General features: G+C 40.2%; 1 protein-coding gene across 10 annotated transcripts in view; it reads left to right on the top strand.

Moving 5' to 3' along the window:
- LOC143369102 (uncharacterized) overlaps positions 1-15,392 on the top strand; it is a 366,056-nt gene that overhangs the window by 271,181 nt on the left and 79,483 nt on the right. The window contains exon 1 of one of the 10 annotated variants that reach the window (XM_076812560.1): positions 37-45. The exons of the other annotated variants lie outside the window; for them this stretch is intronic. Coding sequence (XP_076668675.1) covers positions 40-45 — 6 coding nt within the window. The 5' untranslated portion in view covers positions 37-39. Of the gene's footprint in view, positions 1-36; positions 46-15,392 lie in introns of those variants that run through there. 10 annotated transcript variants of the gene reach the window in all.

The raw sequence follows: 15,392 nt of genomic DNA on the forward strand, positions 1-15,392 counted from the left end.
TTCGCCAGGGATAGACAGTTCGTATGCCGGTACGACAGTATGGCAGTATTTATGGAAATGAACCGAGGTAGTTTGAACCCTCTTTTCGTCCAGTGCTCCATGCCATCCCTCCTGGCTCAAGCCCCTCATCCCCCTGCCTCTCCCCACTTCTCTACCGCGCCTCCACCCTTCGTTCTCCTATCGTCTTGCTCCCTTTTTCCTCGTTCCGCCTTCTAATTTCTCTGCCGCGAGCCTGTCCTTGTCTCGCCGGGAGAAAATCCGAGCGCAGCTGCCGCCACTGTTTGCCCACCTAATTACGCGGAATTCATAAGTTACGGGGCGCCGCACGCGTGCCGGCGTACGGTGGCGTGTTTCGCGAAAAAGTGTGAATAAATTATTTCACCGCCTTTTATTATGTACTTTGACGCGGTGACTTGAAATATCAGGCTATTTCTCTTGTAAACTAAACAGTGAAATTGAACGATTTTATTAGTTTTTGGAAAACCAGTACATTCAAAATTACGTATATATGTTCGTAATGATTTTATTTTGTACTTTCAGCGGCACAATCAACGCATGCCAAATTTAAAAACTACAAACGTAACAATGTCAGTGGACAATTAACCAAAATCACGTAAAAATCGAATAATCTCCTTCCTGAATTCCTTAACCTGCTCTGGGATTTCTTTTTTGTACGTTTTTTTCAGAATTTCATATTTAGTTAACAAAAAAAAGAACCGATGACGTCAGATGGTAAAAGAGAGCCCAAAGTGGAAGAGAAGGGCGGAAGAAGTGACGCGAAAATTTTGTTAAACTTTAAACGTTTATAGAGCAGTCGATAATAATTTTAAAGACAAAACAAACTTTGGTCATTACATGTAGCGTAACATAATATCTAAGAACATTCTCCTGTGTTTATATTTTCATTATCTGTCAAGTCGGAAATTGAATTTATTCACATTTCTTCTCGAAACACGCCACTGTGCGGCAGTTATTTTTATTCTCGTATCATAATTTATATCGATTACCGATCTTCCTTCAAACGAATTTTTTGATACCGCATAAATTCCTTACCCAACTTCCTGCGATAATGAGATTTTTTATAGGCGCTGGCATAGAAAGGGACACTTTATGCTACTTTTAAAAAACCAAGCATGGTTATAAATTAAGGTTCTTAAATTGAAACTTCCTAAAACGTTCGTGTAGGGTAAAGGACCCAATTACTGACACCTAACCAATTACTGTCACCTTAAGCTATTTTACATAAAATAACGAATAAATAATCTATAGTATAGATTATAGATTGAATTACATAATTCTTTTTGTGTATGACTTTACAACGTTTATTTATTCGTTATTTTAAGTAAAATAGTTTAAAGTGACAGTAATTGGTTAGGTGTTAGTAATTGGGTCCTTTACCCTACCTACATTTTTGAATGTTGCATCGATACTGCTAACTTTTGCTGAAAATTATATTCAGAGTAGCCTCCGTGTGAAAAATTACAGGCAGATACAGCTCCGATCAAATTGCTTTGCAGAGCGTGTCTGACCATAAACTGTCCCTATCTCCTTAAACTCTCACACTTGAATCACTCGTCACATTCTAGCCAGACAGAATCGATTAATTTAAGCGCCCGTTTAGAAATGATTTCGAATAGAAATTTCGAGGATTAACCAGAGCTTCGCGAATATATAAAGAGTTATCAACAATTTTGTTTAAAGTCCCCACCTTACAGGTTCGAGTTGGAAAAGTTTCGATATCTTCTCTTCCAGAAGTTTAAGAGGACCTGCAACGTTGTAAAAATGTTCGTGGAAGCTCCTTTTATAGCACCATCCTTCTTGTTCCGCTTCCTACTAGCAGAGCTTTCTTCCGTGATCTTTACAAAGACTCGTTATCAGAGTCGCTTTATCCGCGATAGCGTTACCCTCGAATTCGCTGGAATTCTGGATTAATTAAGCCCCGGGAGTTGACCTTGGCGATAAATCCGCGAGTTTTAATGGGGATTGGGGGGGGGAGGGGACGCCAGCAGTTTCGTTTAATGACTTTCGGTCAAATAAATTCACCCGATTTTACAAACGAGCTGAAGCACCATGTCCCGCCGAACGATATAATTGAATCGAATTATTATATGGGCGGTGTGTGACCGTCGGTACAAATGAGTGGTGTTTTTTCCGCTCGCTACTTGCCGAGCTTTCGTTAAGCGTGGACGGACGCAGGGGAGGGGGTTTGGGGGGTAGTAGAGGACGTTCGTTGATTCGCCGTTACAAAAATACAATAGCAACACTGTTTACGTAATTAACCTCTGTGTAGCGGTTGGGCCACTGTTTGCGACAAATCGTGGAAATTGCGGTGCAATTTCGATCGAGGCTTCTCTCGAGGTTTATTAACTGGCTCTCTCTTTCTCTCTCTTACTACCTGCTGTTCCCAACCTGTCGTTTGGGGGAATTAATTCGCGTCGAACAAGTCCGGTGTGAAGACACTACGGAGGACGTATACCGGCGATTAGAAATTAGAAGTAGATAGGATGTTTTGGTGTGACAGAAATTAGTAAGGTAAAGGCACCAGTAGTTGGCCAGTTAAGGAGGTTCGATACCTCACTTGCGGGGCAGGCGGCGAGAGGGGTAAGCCTATGCTTATACATGGGAGCTCTGCAGTGATACCAATCTTAGATAAAAAAAAAGTATGTAGACAAAAATGTTATTTACATGTCTATTCCTAATAAAATTATTACTACATATTTTGTTCTGGAATTCAATTAAACAAAAAGTATGTTTAATGCAGTTAGAAATATAATATTTTCATTAAAAGTAGCGTAAAATATGCGAGCGAAATGCGGCAACGTCGCTTTGCGTCCATCTTTTTTTCTCTTTCCACTTTACACTTGTGGCGTCCCTTTGCGCGTTCGTACTGGCTCGCAACAAATTACTAAATACATGTTTACAGCTTGGTAGTGTTTTTACAAATTTTTACTGTATCCTTTGTACAAGTATACACTGTATACATGACTACCTGGCGTACACCGTTGCCACGATTCAAACAGTTTCAGAATTTTTTTAATTTCCGGGTTCGGGATGTTCTCTTGTTAGTAACCTTTGAAACACCCCGCACCAGGGGCTGATTTGGGATTTTCGAGGGGGGGGAGGGGGCGCAGGGACGAATCCAAGTTTTTCTTGAGGAGGGGAGACGTAAGTCTGAGAAATAAACCAGGGACCTTCCCGATAATATTTTCCTGCCAAATGAAAGAGTGTTTTTTTTTGTATCAATTTATCATATTTTCTCTCATATTGCTAAGTTAAAATAAGTATTTTGCAAATTAAAATAAGTATTTTTCCCTCGAGGGAGCCCCCTCCCCCCTCTGAATCCGCCACTACCCCGCACAACGCAAAGCGCAAAGCAATCGTCATTTATAAGTCGTTGGTGGTGCATGTGTCACCCATTTGAGGGATGAACACTTAGCAAACGGATGTTTCGATTTAATTCAGACTCCTGTTACCTGTTACAACTTGTCGTAAAGCGGAAGAGTATACAAGAAGCAGGAGAGTCGCAAGGACACGCGAGTAATTTGAGCGCTCATAAGGAGATCAATACAGATCGCCCCGAGCCACTCTCTCCCGTCTTCTCTCCGCTTGACATCCCCGAGGTCTGCTTGCAACCTGTTGCTCTCCGTCTCGTACACCCGTTCCTCTCTTCAGATTGCACCCCGTGGCTCCTATTCGTCATACAGCTTCTCGCCCCTCCTACCCCCGACCCCTCGGCGCGTAGTCCAGAGACGTAAGTGTATCCTGTGCACTTTGAAATCTCGGCCGTGTCGTTCCTGCGCCTTTTAGAATCGCCCGCAGGTATTTGTATACTCGAGCACGCTTTACGCGAAACTCGCCGAGTGCACTTTCAAATCTGCTTTGGGGAAATGTGTACAACGGAAGGCGAAGGCGAGTTGGCGATGGTGTTTCAAGGGGTGGAGAGAAAACCACGATGTTTGTCACGATAATGTCATCAGTTTGCTCTGGAGGATTCTTCGGAGTTCCTTGGTAACAGGCACATACGTAGAGTTACTGCTGTGTCTCCGCGATAGAACTGTATCCGATTGATATCTAGAGCAATTTGTAGAATCAATTTCTCACGAATTTCATTGCTTAATGTGCGCCAGGTTTGTTAATAGGTAGATGTAAATGCGAGAAGAGGAGATACCTAGAATCTATGGGAACTGAAGGCTTTGCGGGAAAGGAGACGGTTAAATTGTCAAATAATATATGTACCTACCTCGTAGCTAATATTTAAGGAACCTCCGACCAGTTTCTATCTTCTATAAAATTAATTCTACAGAACGAAGACAGCTAAATTTAACAGCAAAAATCGAACATTTTTTTCAAAATTCAAATCATTCTGCAAAATTTTATTGTTAGGGGCCCTCTGCAGTTCCAATCATAACGACAAACATAATAAAGAAAATGAACCTTAGTTTTTCCAGTTTGGATGGCTAGAACAGTTCCCACATCAACGTCTATTAGAAACGAACTTTTTTAAAGAGGTTTGTGCCACCGACTATATCTATTTATATGTGCGATAAAGAGGTCCAAAAAAAATCTGAGTATTACTTCAAACATACCTTAATATGCAGGCGAAACGCCAGATAGTATAAAGTTATAGTTCTTATTAAATAAATTCCCGAAGATGGCGTTGAAAAACGGGCAGTTATACTACAGTAACCCCTTAACAGTGTGGCGAGGAAACTGGCTACCAGCGGCGCTATTTTAGAGTGGGGACGGCTACCGCGATAGCAATTTTAGAGTGGGGGCCGGCAACCCACGTCCACGCATGCGCGCGATGACGTCGCGACCGTCGAACCAATCAACGCCAAGATGAAAATCGCTGGAAAATTCGCCGACGCCAGCGCCAAGCCAAGTCAAGTGGCGTAAAGCCAAGTGAGGCCGCGGCCAACCAGCGTCGCCGGGGAATCGGTTGTCGACGCTGGTTGGCTGCAGCCTCACTTGGCTTGGCGCTGGCGTCGTTTCGTTTCTCATCTTGGCGTTGATTGGTTCGCGTTCACGCCGCTTGGCTTGGCGCTGGCGTCGACGAATTTTCCAGCAATTTTCTTCTTGGCGTTGATTGGTTCAACGATCGCGACGTCATCGCGCGCATGCGTGAACGTGGATAGCCGGCCCCCACTCTAAAATCGCTGCCGCGGTAACCGTCCCCACTCTAAAATAGCGCCGCTTGTAGCCAGTTTCCCCGCCACGCTGCCCCTTAAAGCAGGGCTCAGCAGCTTGTTCACCGCCGTGGGTCGCACAGTCCCCACCAGAGTTAGGAGCGATGGGGCCGCAGTGATGGAGGGGGAAACAGCAGGCGCAGTTCATGCACACATAACCACCACTCCTGAATCACAAAGTCCATACTGCAATCGAACAAAACACTTACTTTTCTCGATAAAGCTGTTTTGCGACATTCCCAGTTTCCCCCTTACCCTTCACTTGTCTCTTGAGACGTCAATTTTTCACGTCCGAACAGTTTTCTTCACAAGCACTCAATGTACTCGACAAAAAAAGAACCAGCCAAGCTCATAGAGCCTAACGTTACCGTTAAACCCCTAAGCGTCGCCAAATCAAATTCATAGGGACCAATTTCGCGCAACATTTACCTGTCACCATCAATCAGTAGCAGTCAGTCCTTTACCTTGAACCGTTTACGCGGTTAGCTTCGTCTATCCGCGATTACGGTTTGTGAGTTTTACTTATAAATACATTAGCGTTGGGTCTGGGATAGGTTAAGAGACAATCAGGGACTCGTTCGTTCCACTCTACTACCATTGATTTGTCGAAGAAGTGCGAGTTGCGCACGTACGTACCTTATGAAGAATTGCGGCACCGTGCCTGCGGACAAAACAGTCTGGGGACTATATTGATAATAGATTATTCGAAGCTGATCGCGCCATAAACTCGCATCTATCCTAGCGTCTTGGAAGGGCCAGGCAGTTAGAGTTACGTGGACGCAGAAAATTTACATCTTGCGGAGGCAGGTTGCATGCGATGTCGCTATACGTTAGCTGGCCGTCGACAGCTTCGGTTGACATCTGTATACGGTAAAGTTCCCTGACCAAACAGTCTGCTAGTCCCGAATGGAAATGGCCTCTGCGGCGGATAGCGCAGTTTAACATTCATTGAAAGAAGCGTTCGTCCAGGACAAGCGACATCGACCTTCCGTGAAACTAGTCCTGGTCTCTGGCTTCTGTGTTTACTACGGGGAAGCTCGTTATTCCTCTTGACAACCGCCTGAGCTGACCGCGTGCGATAATAAGCAGCCAGAAGCTATTGCTGCTGCTTAATAGTGATTACGACAATCGTTCTGCTCGTTCAGTGCTTTCTGTGGGTTGTTGTAACCTATTCCTCATCGACTGTATCGATTCGATGCTTTCAAACGGAATTTATGCATTTTGGGGCTGGTGGCCATTGCCCAGCTGTTCTTGGAACGTTAGATCGCTAATTTGTAATGCGAAGTTCAATTTATGCTTCAGTTAAGGGGACTTTCGGGTCTAGAGCCCCAAAAAATAGGCGATCTTTAGGAATTAATTAAAGGAAAACTACTATATATAATTTTATGGGACTTCTTGCATTGTATTAAGGATGTCTTAGATTATAGAAATATATTTTTTGTTTTATATTTGAGCATTGCAGACGGCACTGGGGAGTCGTTAAAGTCAAGGCGTCAAAAAATTCATTCAAATCGGTGGGACCTGTATCTCCAAAAGTTATTATCCGATTAGACTGAAACTTTTTTTATTTTGAAGAATATACTTCTGGCTAGAGAGGAAACCAGAGAAAATTACAAAAATGACATTTCTTTAGAAAATAACAACACTTGAAGTTTGAAATCACTTTCCCCCTATATTTTTCATCCTTTCAACGCCTTTGAAAATTATAAATTTTCAATTTTTTGTATTTTTTTCTGGTATCCCTCCTAGGCAGAAGTATATTCTTCAAAATAAAAAAAGGTTCAGTCGAATTGGAGAATAACTTTTGGAAATACAGCTCCCACCGTTTTGAGAACACTGTTTCGAGAAAAACGCGTTTAAAGTTTTACGTGAGCACTGAGTGGCCGGTTCTGACCCATGCATTTGTCGGTACTCAAATGCCTATAACTTCGGGAATTTTACGAATTTCAACAAATCTTGTTAAACACGTATTCCTAAAAGGTTGAACATTCGAAAAATGAAATAAAAAAAATCGACTTTTAGCAAATGGCTTTTTGTGTAAAACTGTACTGGGCATATGAGGAAAGGTTTTTTGTTTGAATTACACTTAATTAAAAGCTAAGATTGCTATTGCAAAACAAAATGGAATTATCATGTACGTATTCGAATATGATTATTCAGTGACATTGTGTAGAGCAAAAAGAAGACTAAATATGTTCCTCTCGAAACTTGAGAATTTTACATAAATTTTTTGAAATTTTGTTCACAATTTTAAAGCGTTTCATTAAGTTGAGTAACTTCTGCCGGAAAGAATTTTTAGAATAACGTTGGTGCGAAGAGTTATAGGGAAATATAGTTCCAGTCATATTAATATGAAAAGTTTGTCTTACCATAGACAATCCCAATCTCCTAGCTCTTGCACGACCTGCTTTCCTCCAGTACATACTCCGGTGGTATACGCATCTGTCATACCTTATCGAATCCTGTTCTATCGTTCTATGCGCTGGTGTAAAAATTTACCAACAACTTCATTTAGTATATTTATATTTTTAAGAGCTGCTAGAAATGTTTTTCTATATGAAACGAAAGACTGTTTTACAAACTGAAATTTAAAAATGTAAGTCATGAAAACTTGTAATTTTTTGATTCAGTGAAATACACTATTTCATATGGCCCCATTAAAATAATTTGACATATATTTCATCGCATTTACCAGGACATTAAAACTTAACCTGAATTTCGGTGTGTAATTTAATTAATTCAACAAATTCATAAATTAACGATGTAAACCAGTTATTAATACTCAATAATCCGTTAAATCACTTCAATGCGCATTGTTATAATATTCATTTCACCAAAATGAAGTGATTATTCGCATGGATAAACACGAAGTGTCTTGGTGGTGCAGGGTTATCAGAACAGAATAGGAACAGATATTCAGAGTCAATTTTGTTGAAGAGTAAGTATCGTAGGAAAGAAACGTGTGTACTACAGTTTCAACCTTTTTCTAATGTGGAATCACATTCTTTTTGCTCGAACTGCGAATTAAATTCCACTCTATGTAATTTATGAGAGTAATCTTCGAGTGGATCTGGTCTGGAACTCTGATATCTAGAAGGTTTATGGTGCCCTATGGGACACCCTAACGCATATAGAGCTCCTCTATAAAATTCGAGCGACAAGTTTATGCTTTCCTCCCTTTCTTTTAGCGATAAATTTTCTAACATCTCTGATTTACACAATAATTCATCAAATTTCCTTCTATTACTCTTATTTGATATTTTTCTAACATGTATTACTTTGCATGCATATTGAAAATTTTGTAAAGAATTCTGACTCCTCCCAAAAGCTGAACAAGATTATTTATAATATACTGAAATTATATGGCTTACATTTATTAAAACCCACTTTATTCTACTTTCTTGTAAGCATTCGAAAATAATAATAATAATAAAATATTACATAATTTCATCTAACACTATTGACCACGTGGTTTCAACGAACTCGTTTGGGAAGAGGAAATTCATTTTGACCGAATTGTAATTACAGTTATTACGACCTGTAACAAACCTTAAAAAAAAAGTAACTTCACGTCGCTGTTAAACAACTTTGTTTACCATTTGACTACAATATTGCATTATTTGACAATATTAAACCTTCGGTCTAGGACCGTGTCTGTAGATCAGTATTTATATTCCCTGTAAGAAACTAAAGAAGGGAATCAAGGCTGACTTGTGTAATCTCCGGAGGAGCATCTGCTTGGATCTGCGCTAGCTGGAAAATGGAGACACTTTAAGCTGAGAAGAAACTCGTCTTCCCGCTTGGCTCCCCTTCAAGGAATTCCAGACCATGCAAACGTTCGACGTATATAAAGGACCAGATGTCCTGCCACCTCGGCCCAATCAACTTCAAATGCCTTTTGCAGAATTCACATGCGACCGTAACAAATTCTCCCTCGCCTTGATAAAGCTAGATTTCCGCAGTTTCGAAGCGATTGGACCTGGCGACGACGAATGGAAAAGAAATCTCTGCTTCTCTTCAGGAATGGAAGGCGATACAGTCCGCTCACAATACAGTAGATTTTCATGCAAGATATCCATTTAATGTCGGACCAGCGAGCTGTTCTTTCGAAATGTCACTTTAATGGCGAACACGATTGGCGGTGCAGGGATAACTTTGTAACAACATCGAATGGTTTGCCGAGCATAATCACATTTTTATGCAGGACAGCCATCTCTGGAGCGATGTAAATGTTTGTAAGAATTATTTAAAATTGTGCGATGGCTTTTACACGCCGTGGGTGTGATTCTTGTTGAAAATTTGTGGGATGAATTGAATTGAAAAATAGGCAATGAATGTTCAAAATTTAAGAAAAAATTGACTCAGAGAGTTTCGAGGATAATAGAAATTATCACCTGCAAACGAAACTAATTATTGGCGAACAAAAGATTCTTCAATTCACTGGTTGATAAAATATCGAATAAGGGAAAGGTGGGATAGTTGATCACAGTTTTGCTTTTTTTTTATGAAAATAATGATGATGGTTTGCTTTGTTTGTGTTTAATTATGTAAGTTGTGATTCTTAGAGTATTCTCAATATACTTGTACAAATTTGAGAGTTGAAAAATTAAGAAAAAATTAAAACCGACTTCAAAATAATAAAAATGCACTAAAAAGTAAAAAATAATTATTTTCCTTATTCAATCTACGACTCTCATATTTTTTAAATCGACGCCAGATTTAAACAGTGAAAATGATGAGGCGCCGACTTAAAAAATGTGAGAGTCGTAGATTGAATAAGGAAAATAATTATTTTTTACTTTTTAGTGCATTTTTATTATTTTGAAGTCGGTTTTAATTTCTTAATTTTTTATTTTTAACATTTTAGTTTTATATATATATATATATATATATATATATATATATATATATATATTGACACAACATGCTGAGGAGATATGCGCGTACGCACATAAAATAATAATAATTAGGTGACAATAGTCTTTATTATTAACCAGTGTTAAAAAATAATAGAGAGATTTATTGAAGAAAGACAATTACATGAGGTGAGATACATGAAAATTATGGAAAGTTCTAGAACGAATATATTTAATACAATGAACATCGAAGTATGTATCACGAGGGGAATCCCGCTTGGCGAGTAGCGGCGCTCTCAGCGCCATCTGATAGTAGAGTTGACAATATTCAACCAACAACCAGAACTGGCAAAGTATCGGGCCAATATTGATGCAGTGTAGAACGGGACCACCGGGGCATCGCCCTCTTTCGAATAAAAAAAAGATCATCAAAATCGGTCCATATGCTGAGGAGTTATGCGGGGACAAACATAAAATAAAAAAATACATACGGCTCGAATCTATAACCTCCTCCTTTTTGAAGTCGGTTAACCCTTAACTGGTATCCTGGGGTCGCTCGTGACCCCAAGCACCCAAAGTTCGATGTACAATTTTCAGTTGTCTAAGTTGGTAAACTGAATTTCTAATTAATTTTATAATAATAGTTTAACTTTCTACGCTTCTATTATTTTATACATTACCAAAGATGAAAATATTCATAGTGGTTGCTCTAGTGTCGACTTTACAAATTTCTGTGTCCTTTTTTATTTGGGGTCTGCCACGACCCCAGTATACCAGTCACGTTTGCCAAAAACAGTATACCAGTTAAGGGTTAAAAAGCAGATGCGATCATGTATCCCCGCTGATCAACTATCCCACCTTTCCCCTACATAATGCAACTTGGTCCTCCTATTGTGTAAGAAATATTAGAAACTATTATCCTCATTTAGTAATGCTATTCTAAAAACGAATCCTCTTGTTCTGTTTGTTGGCTTCAGCACCCTCGATCATCTTTCGTTTCTGATTTCTATAATAATTACGCTTAAGCGTAAGTGTTACTACTGCAATGCTATTTTTCTACCATGAAAATACTTAATTTCTGATACTAGTTTTCACAGTACCACTTCACACGAATCTGCACTTGCAAATTTATAATTACAGTTCCATTGAATTCGTTGGTTCCATGTGCCTCCCATCTCTACAGGCGATTCCAAATTCTGATTTATCATCCGACGTATTAAAACATCAACCTTAATCGAGGCAGGAATCGATGTGACACGAAAGCATTGCGATTCCCAAGCCAGCTACCTCTGATACGAGAGGTGAAATCGGTTTTTCTAAACCGTCATCCGCATGAAATATTCACGAAACCGCGCCTGGAACTCCGGCTCTTTGATAACACTGGAACGCGCCTGCGGGCTCTGGTAGAACTAATAAATTTAATGAACACCACGGCCTCTTCTTTCGCGGAATCCCAGGGATAAGAAAGAAGACATTTGCATGAGGCGCATGCATATACATGTGTTGGGGCGCATTTGAAATAGATGACGCTCAAGGTAGCGAGAGGCGTCTGGTGTTCTCTTTATGAAGGAACGAATGGAGATCGTTGTCTTTCTATCAGTAGCATCAATTTTTGAAAGAGTCCCGTGTTCCTATTAAGGGTACTACTTAGGCAGTCGTGCCTGTCTAAAATCAAGCATTTCTGTTTCAATTAATTACAACGAAACTAATTGGAACTGAAACTTGTTCTTTGGCATGAAGTTCATTAACATCATAAGCTTTAAAAAAAACATATTTGTTTAGTCAAAAATATATATAAACTGGGTCAAATTGACCCCGCAATTTTTTAAGCAAAAAACTTTTTGTCAGAACTCTAATTGCTTCAATTTTTTTTTAAGTATGATGACGCTTTAAATGTCAACTTTCAACGATGGGCGTATATTCTACGATGTTCAAACTTTATCTCAGAATTTTTGAGACTTAATTTAACAAATAGTTTTTAAAAGACAACTGATTGAAAATTGGCAGGGTCAAATTGACCCAGTGTGACAACGACGTTCGAAAAAGTAGGTGTGACAACCGAGGGTTAAAAAAAGTTTCTTTTGTTTTGCAGCGACAACTCAAAAACGAAGGTTCCAATCGATTCAATACGAATTCGAGTATCTTTACAAAATGTGTAGTTCCGGACCAGAGCTAAATTAAAGTTAATGAAAACTCTTATTCTTTATGAAAAGAAACTGAGACCTCATCTTTTAGGGCTTGGGGGATGGTAAAACCTCATCAGTGGGGTTTTAGTTTCTTTTCATAATGAATAAGAGTTTTTATTAACTTTAATTTAGGTCTGGTCCGAAACTACACATTTTGTGGAGATGCTCGAATTTGTTTTGAATCGATCGGAACCTTCGTTGTTGAGTTATCGCTGCAAAAGAAAAGAAACTTTTTTTAAAAAGCCTCTTTAATGATCCATCTAATTAAAAAAAAATTTATAAACAAAATGTATAATTTTTTTTTAACATGGAGACATCTTTAAAAGGCACCCCGACGCCTCCAGAAGGGAATCTCCCGCGGGCGCCAGGGCAGTGTGGGATTTTTACCCACTAAAACCCCACAGCCACTACGAAATTTTTAATAATTTACATGTAAATATATTTATTATTAAGGCCTATTGGCTGAAACGCTCAAACACCTATTTACTTATTTTCGACATAGATCCATCCTGCCAAGGCTCATAAAAATCGGTGTCTACCGCATGCTGTCCTCCCCTTGTTAGCCTTACTACCTAAATAGTTAAATAAAACACATTCACATTTTCCCACTCAATTTTCTCATGAATTTTGACCTGATTACCTATTATATTTACAACGCAATTCATATTTTCCTCAAAACTAGTAAGTGTTCGGTGAAGTTGCTGGAGTAATTGCAGAAGGATTGAGAATGAAGTGAAAGAAGCTTTCATCTTAAACGATATGATTGTTGAGAAGCTGTACTTAGAACACCCAGAACGACTAGTTTCTTCTTTCAAAGAAGATTCGGATAAAAGGGTAACTTCTTTCACCCCCCTAATTAGTCATTATTCATTTCAGGCCACGCGGCCCCCCTGATAATGTAATTCCGACAATGGACGGGGGTGCAGTCTGCGTCAAATCCGACGTCTTTATTCAAATTCCGCGTCACTCGATTAAGCAGTCGATTTGCTGTGGATTTGCTTTCGCGAGAACCTCGAGCGCCCGTGACTTCGACCACGTGCAAATTCGCCAGGATCGGCTCTAATAGCTCGCGCTTATGCGTCCCGTGGCCATGGAGGCAGGATGAGGGTGGAAAGAGGAAGGCGAGGAGAGGGGTAGACTCATGGGAGGTAGCCCTTCCACTTGGTTCCCTCGATTCTAGAAGAGCTGGGCTCCATAGCGACCGAATGTCTTTCCCACCTTGACGCAATCTACTCAGAGTACTTACGGGTCCCCACGATTTCGTAGCCGGAGGAAAGTTCTTCGCCCTCGTTGCCGCGCAAATGGCGTCGCCGCATCGGCGTCCATTAATATTATTAGCTTAAGATACTTTGAAAATTCCGCAAATCGCTTCTCCTGTCCACTGCTACGCTACTTTGCCTCAATCTCGATCGGTTTCCCCGTTTCAGCCCGCAACAATCTTCCACGGAGTTTAGATTGAGCAAAGGGAACTTGAGCTGAACTCTTTTAGCAGGTTCAAACGGGTACTTTCTGTCGTGTGATAAACTATGTTGCTTTTATTATTCATTAATTTTTAGGTTACTATATCTCAATACCTCAGGTAACTGTTGTTGTCACGAAGTGATCTAGAATTGCAGATGGAACCTTCAACGTGAATCGTCGGAATTCTTCAACGTGAAATCAGAATTTATCTGCTGAAACATTCCCCTGTGTGGTAACATTTTAATTTTTCTTCTTGTCGTGGAAATCAACCGTTAGTTGTTCGTGTATCTTCAGATCTCTCTGTATAGGGATCGCGGAACTGCTCGATTTTCAGTTCCTCGATTGGCAAACATGATTCAGTAGGCAGGGAAAATTTGAGAGACAGTTTGAAGGACAGGGACGTTCAGCGTAAAGATACAAAACGTACAGGATCGCGGCAGGGGACTCTGCCTCGTATATTCCAGCATGCAAATCCCCTGGTACCATTTTCCCGGCGAAACACGAGACAATCTGGCAAAACAGGTGCCTAGGCACCTGCTGGCTGAGCCGGGTACCCTCGAAATTTGTGATATGCAAGACAGACGAAACGTTGCCGGCCGGAAGCTGAGCAAGAGGGGGCTCGCTAGACACAATGCCGCCATTTCCGGCCGTGGCACGGTTGCTTACCGCTTACATATCCCTTCGTTCGGCCTAGACGATCTATTTCCAAAGCGAACTGATTCGCTTCAGCGCGTTTGTAGGAAAAACCCAGTGGGGTGTTACTTGATTTCTCTGCTGCGCTGATCGAAGAACTTACCTAAGATTATAATCACTTTCATTTAGGGTAAAGTAGCCGAATATGACGACCTCTCCTAATTAGAGCTATGACTTCTTGACCCGTTGGGTACTCGGCTACCCGGAATAACTTCAAGCCATTGGATGTGGTATTGTTTGATCATTTTCGGCTAACATCAGACTATCACAGACAATACTATATTCAATTGCTTGAAGTTACCCCGGGTAATGGCCGGGTACCTGGGTAATGACGGGTCAAAAAGTAACAGCTCTACTCCTAATATGAGACTCCAGCTTAACTCCGCTGCAGAACTCTTGAATGTCGTAGCGATGCTATTCCTTCAGTAACTAACAGTAACTAAAGAATACATATTCTATTTTTAAAACGTGTATCGAATTTTAATAAAAGTGTTGTTACTCAAGAGTTATGATGTTTTTAAGAAATAGGTCTCATATTCGGCTACTTTACCCTACTCATTGTAGAGATCGAATTAGTTACTGTGTTGTATCAAATAAAGTGCATTTTCTTATATACCTACATAGTAGGTGTTAGGAAGGATTCTTTTTTCCCCGTATATTACACGTCATAACTCAAAAACTGTCAAAAATGGACTTGCGCCCCTCTTGCTACAAGGTCCTCAATTATTATTGAACGTTATAATTTTAAACTATTAATTTGAGTCAAATATTGTTAAATCTATATTATTCGAAGCTATGTGTAAGTTGCTAATAACTTGATATGGTTCGGCGCAGCGTACGCAGGTATATAAATGTGCTGCTGAGGCGATGTAACTGGATCGCGGCACGCCCAGACACGAGAATAACTTCATACGATTATGAAATAATAATACTGGGACGTAACAAAAGACTGCAGAAGAAATGTATAGAGTGCTTGCATAAGTTCATGCTAATACGCCAAGTGGTCAACC

The sequence above is a fragment of the Andrena cerasifolii genome, chromosome 5 (genome assembly GCF_050908995.1).
Source record: "Andrena cerasifolii isolate SP2316 chromosome 5, iyAndCera1_principal, whole genome shotgun sequence".
Lineage (NCBI taxonomy): Eukaryota > Metazoa > Arthropoda > Insecta > Hymenoptera > Andrenidae > Andrena > Andrena cerasifolii.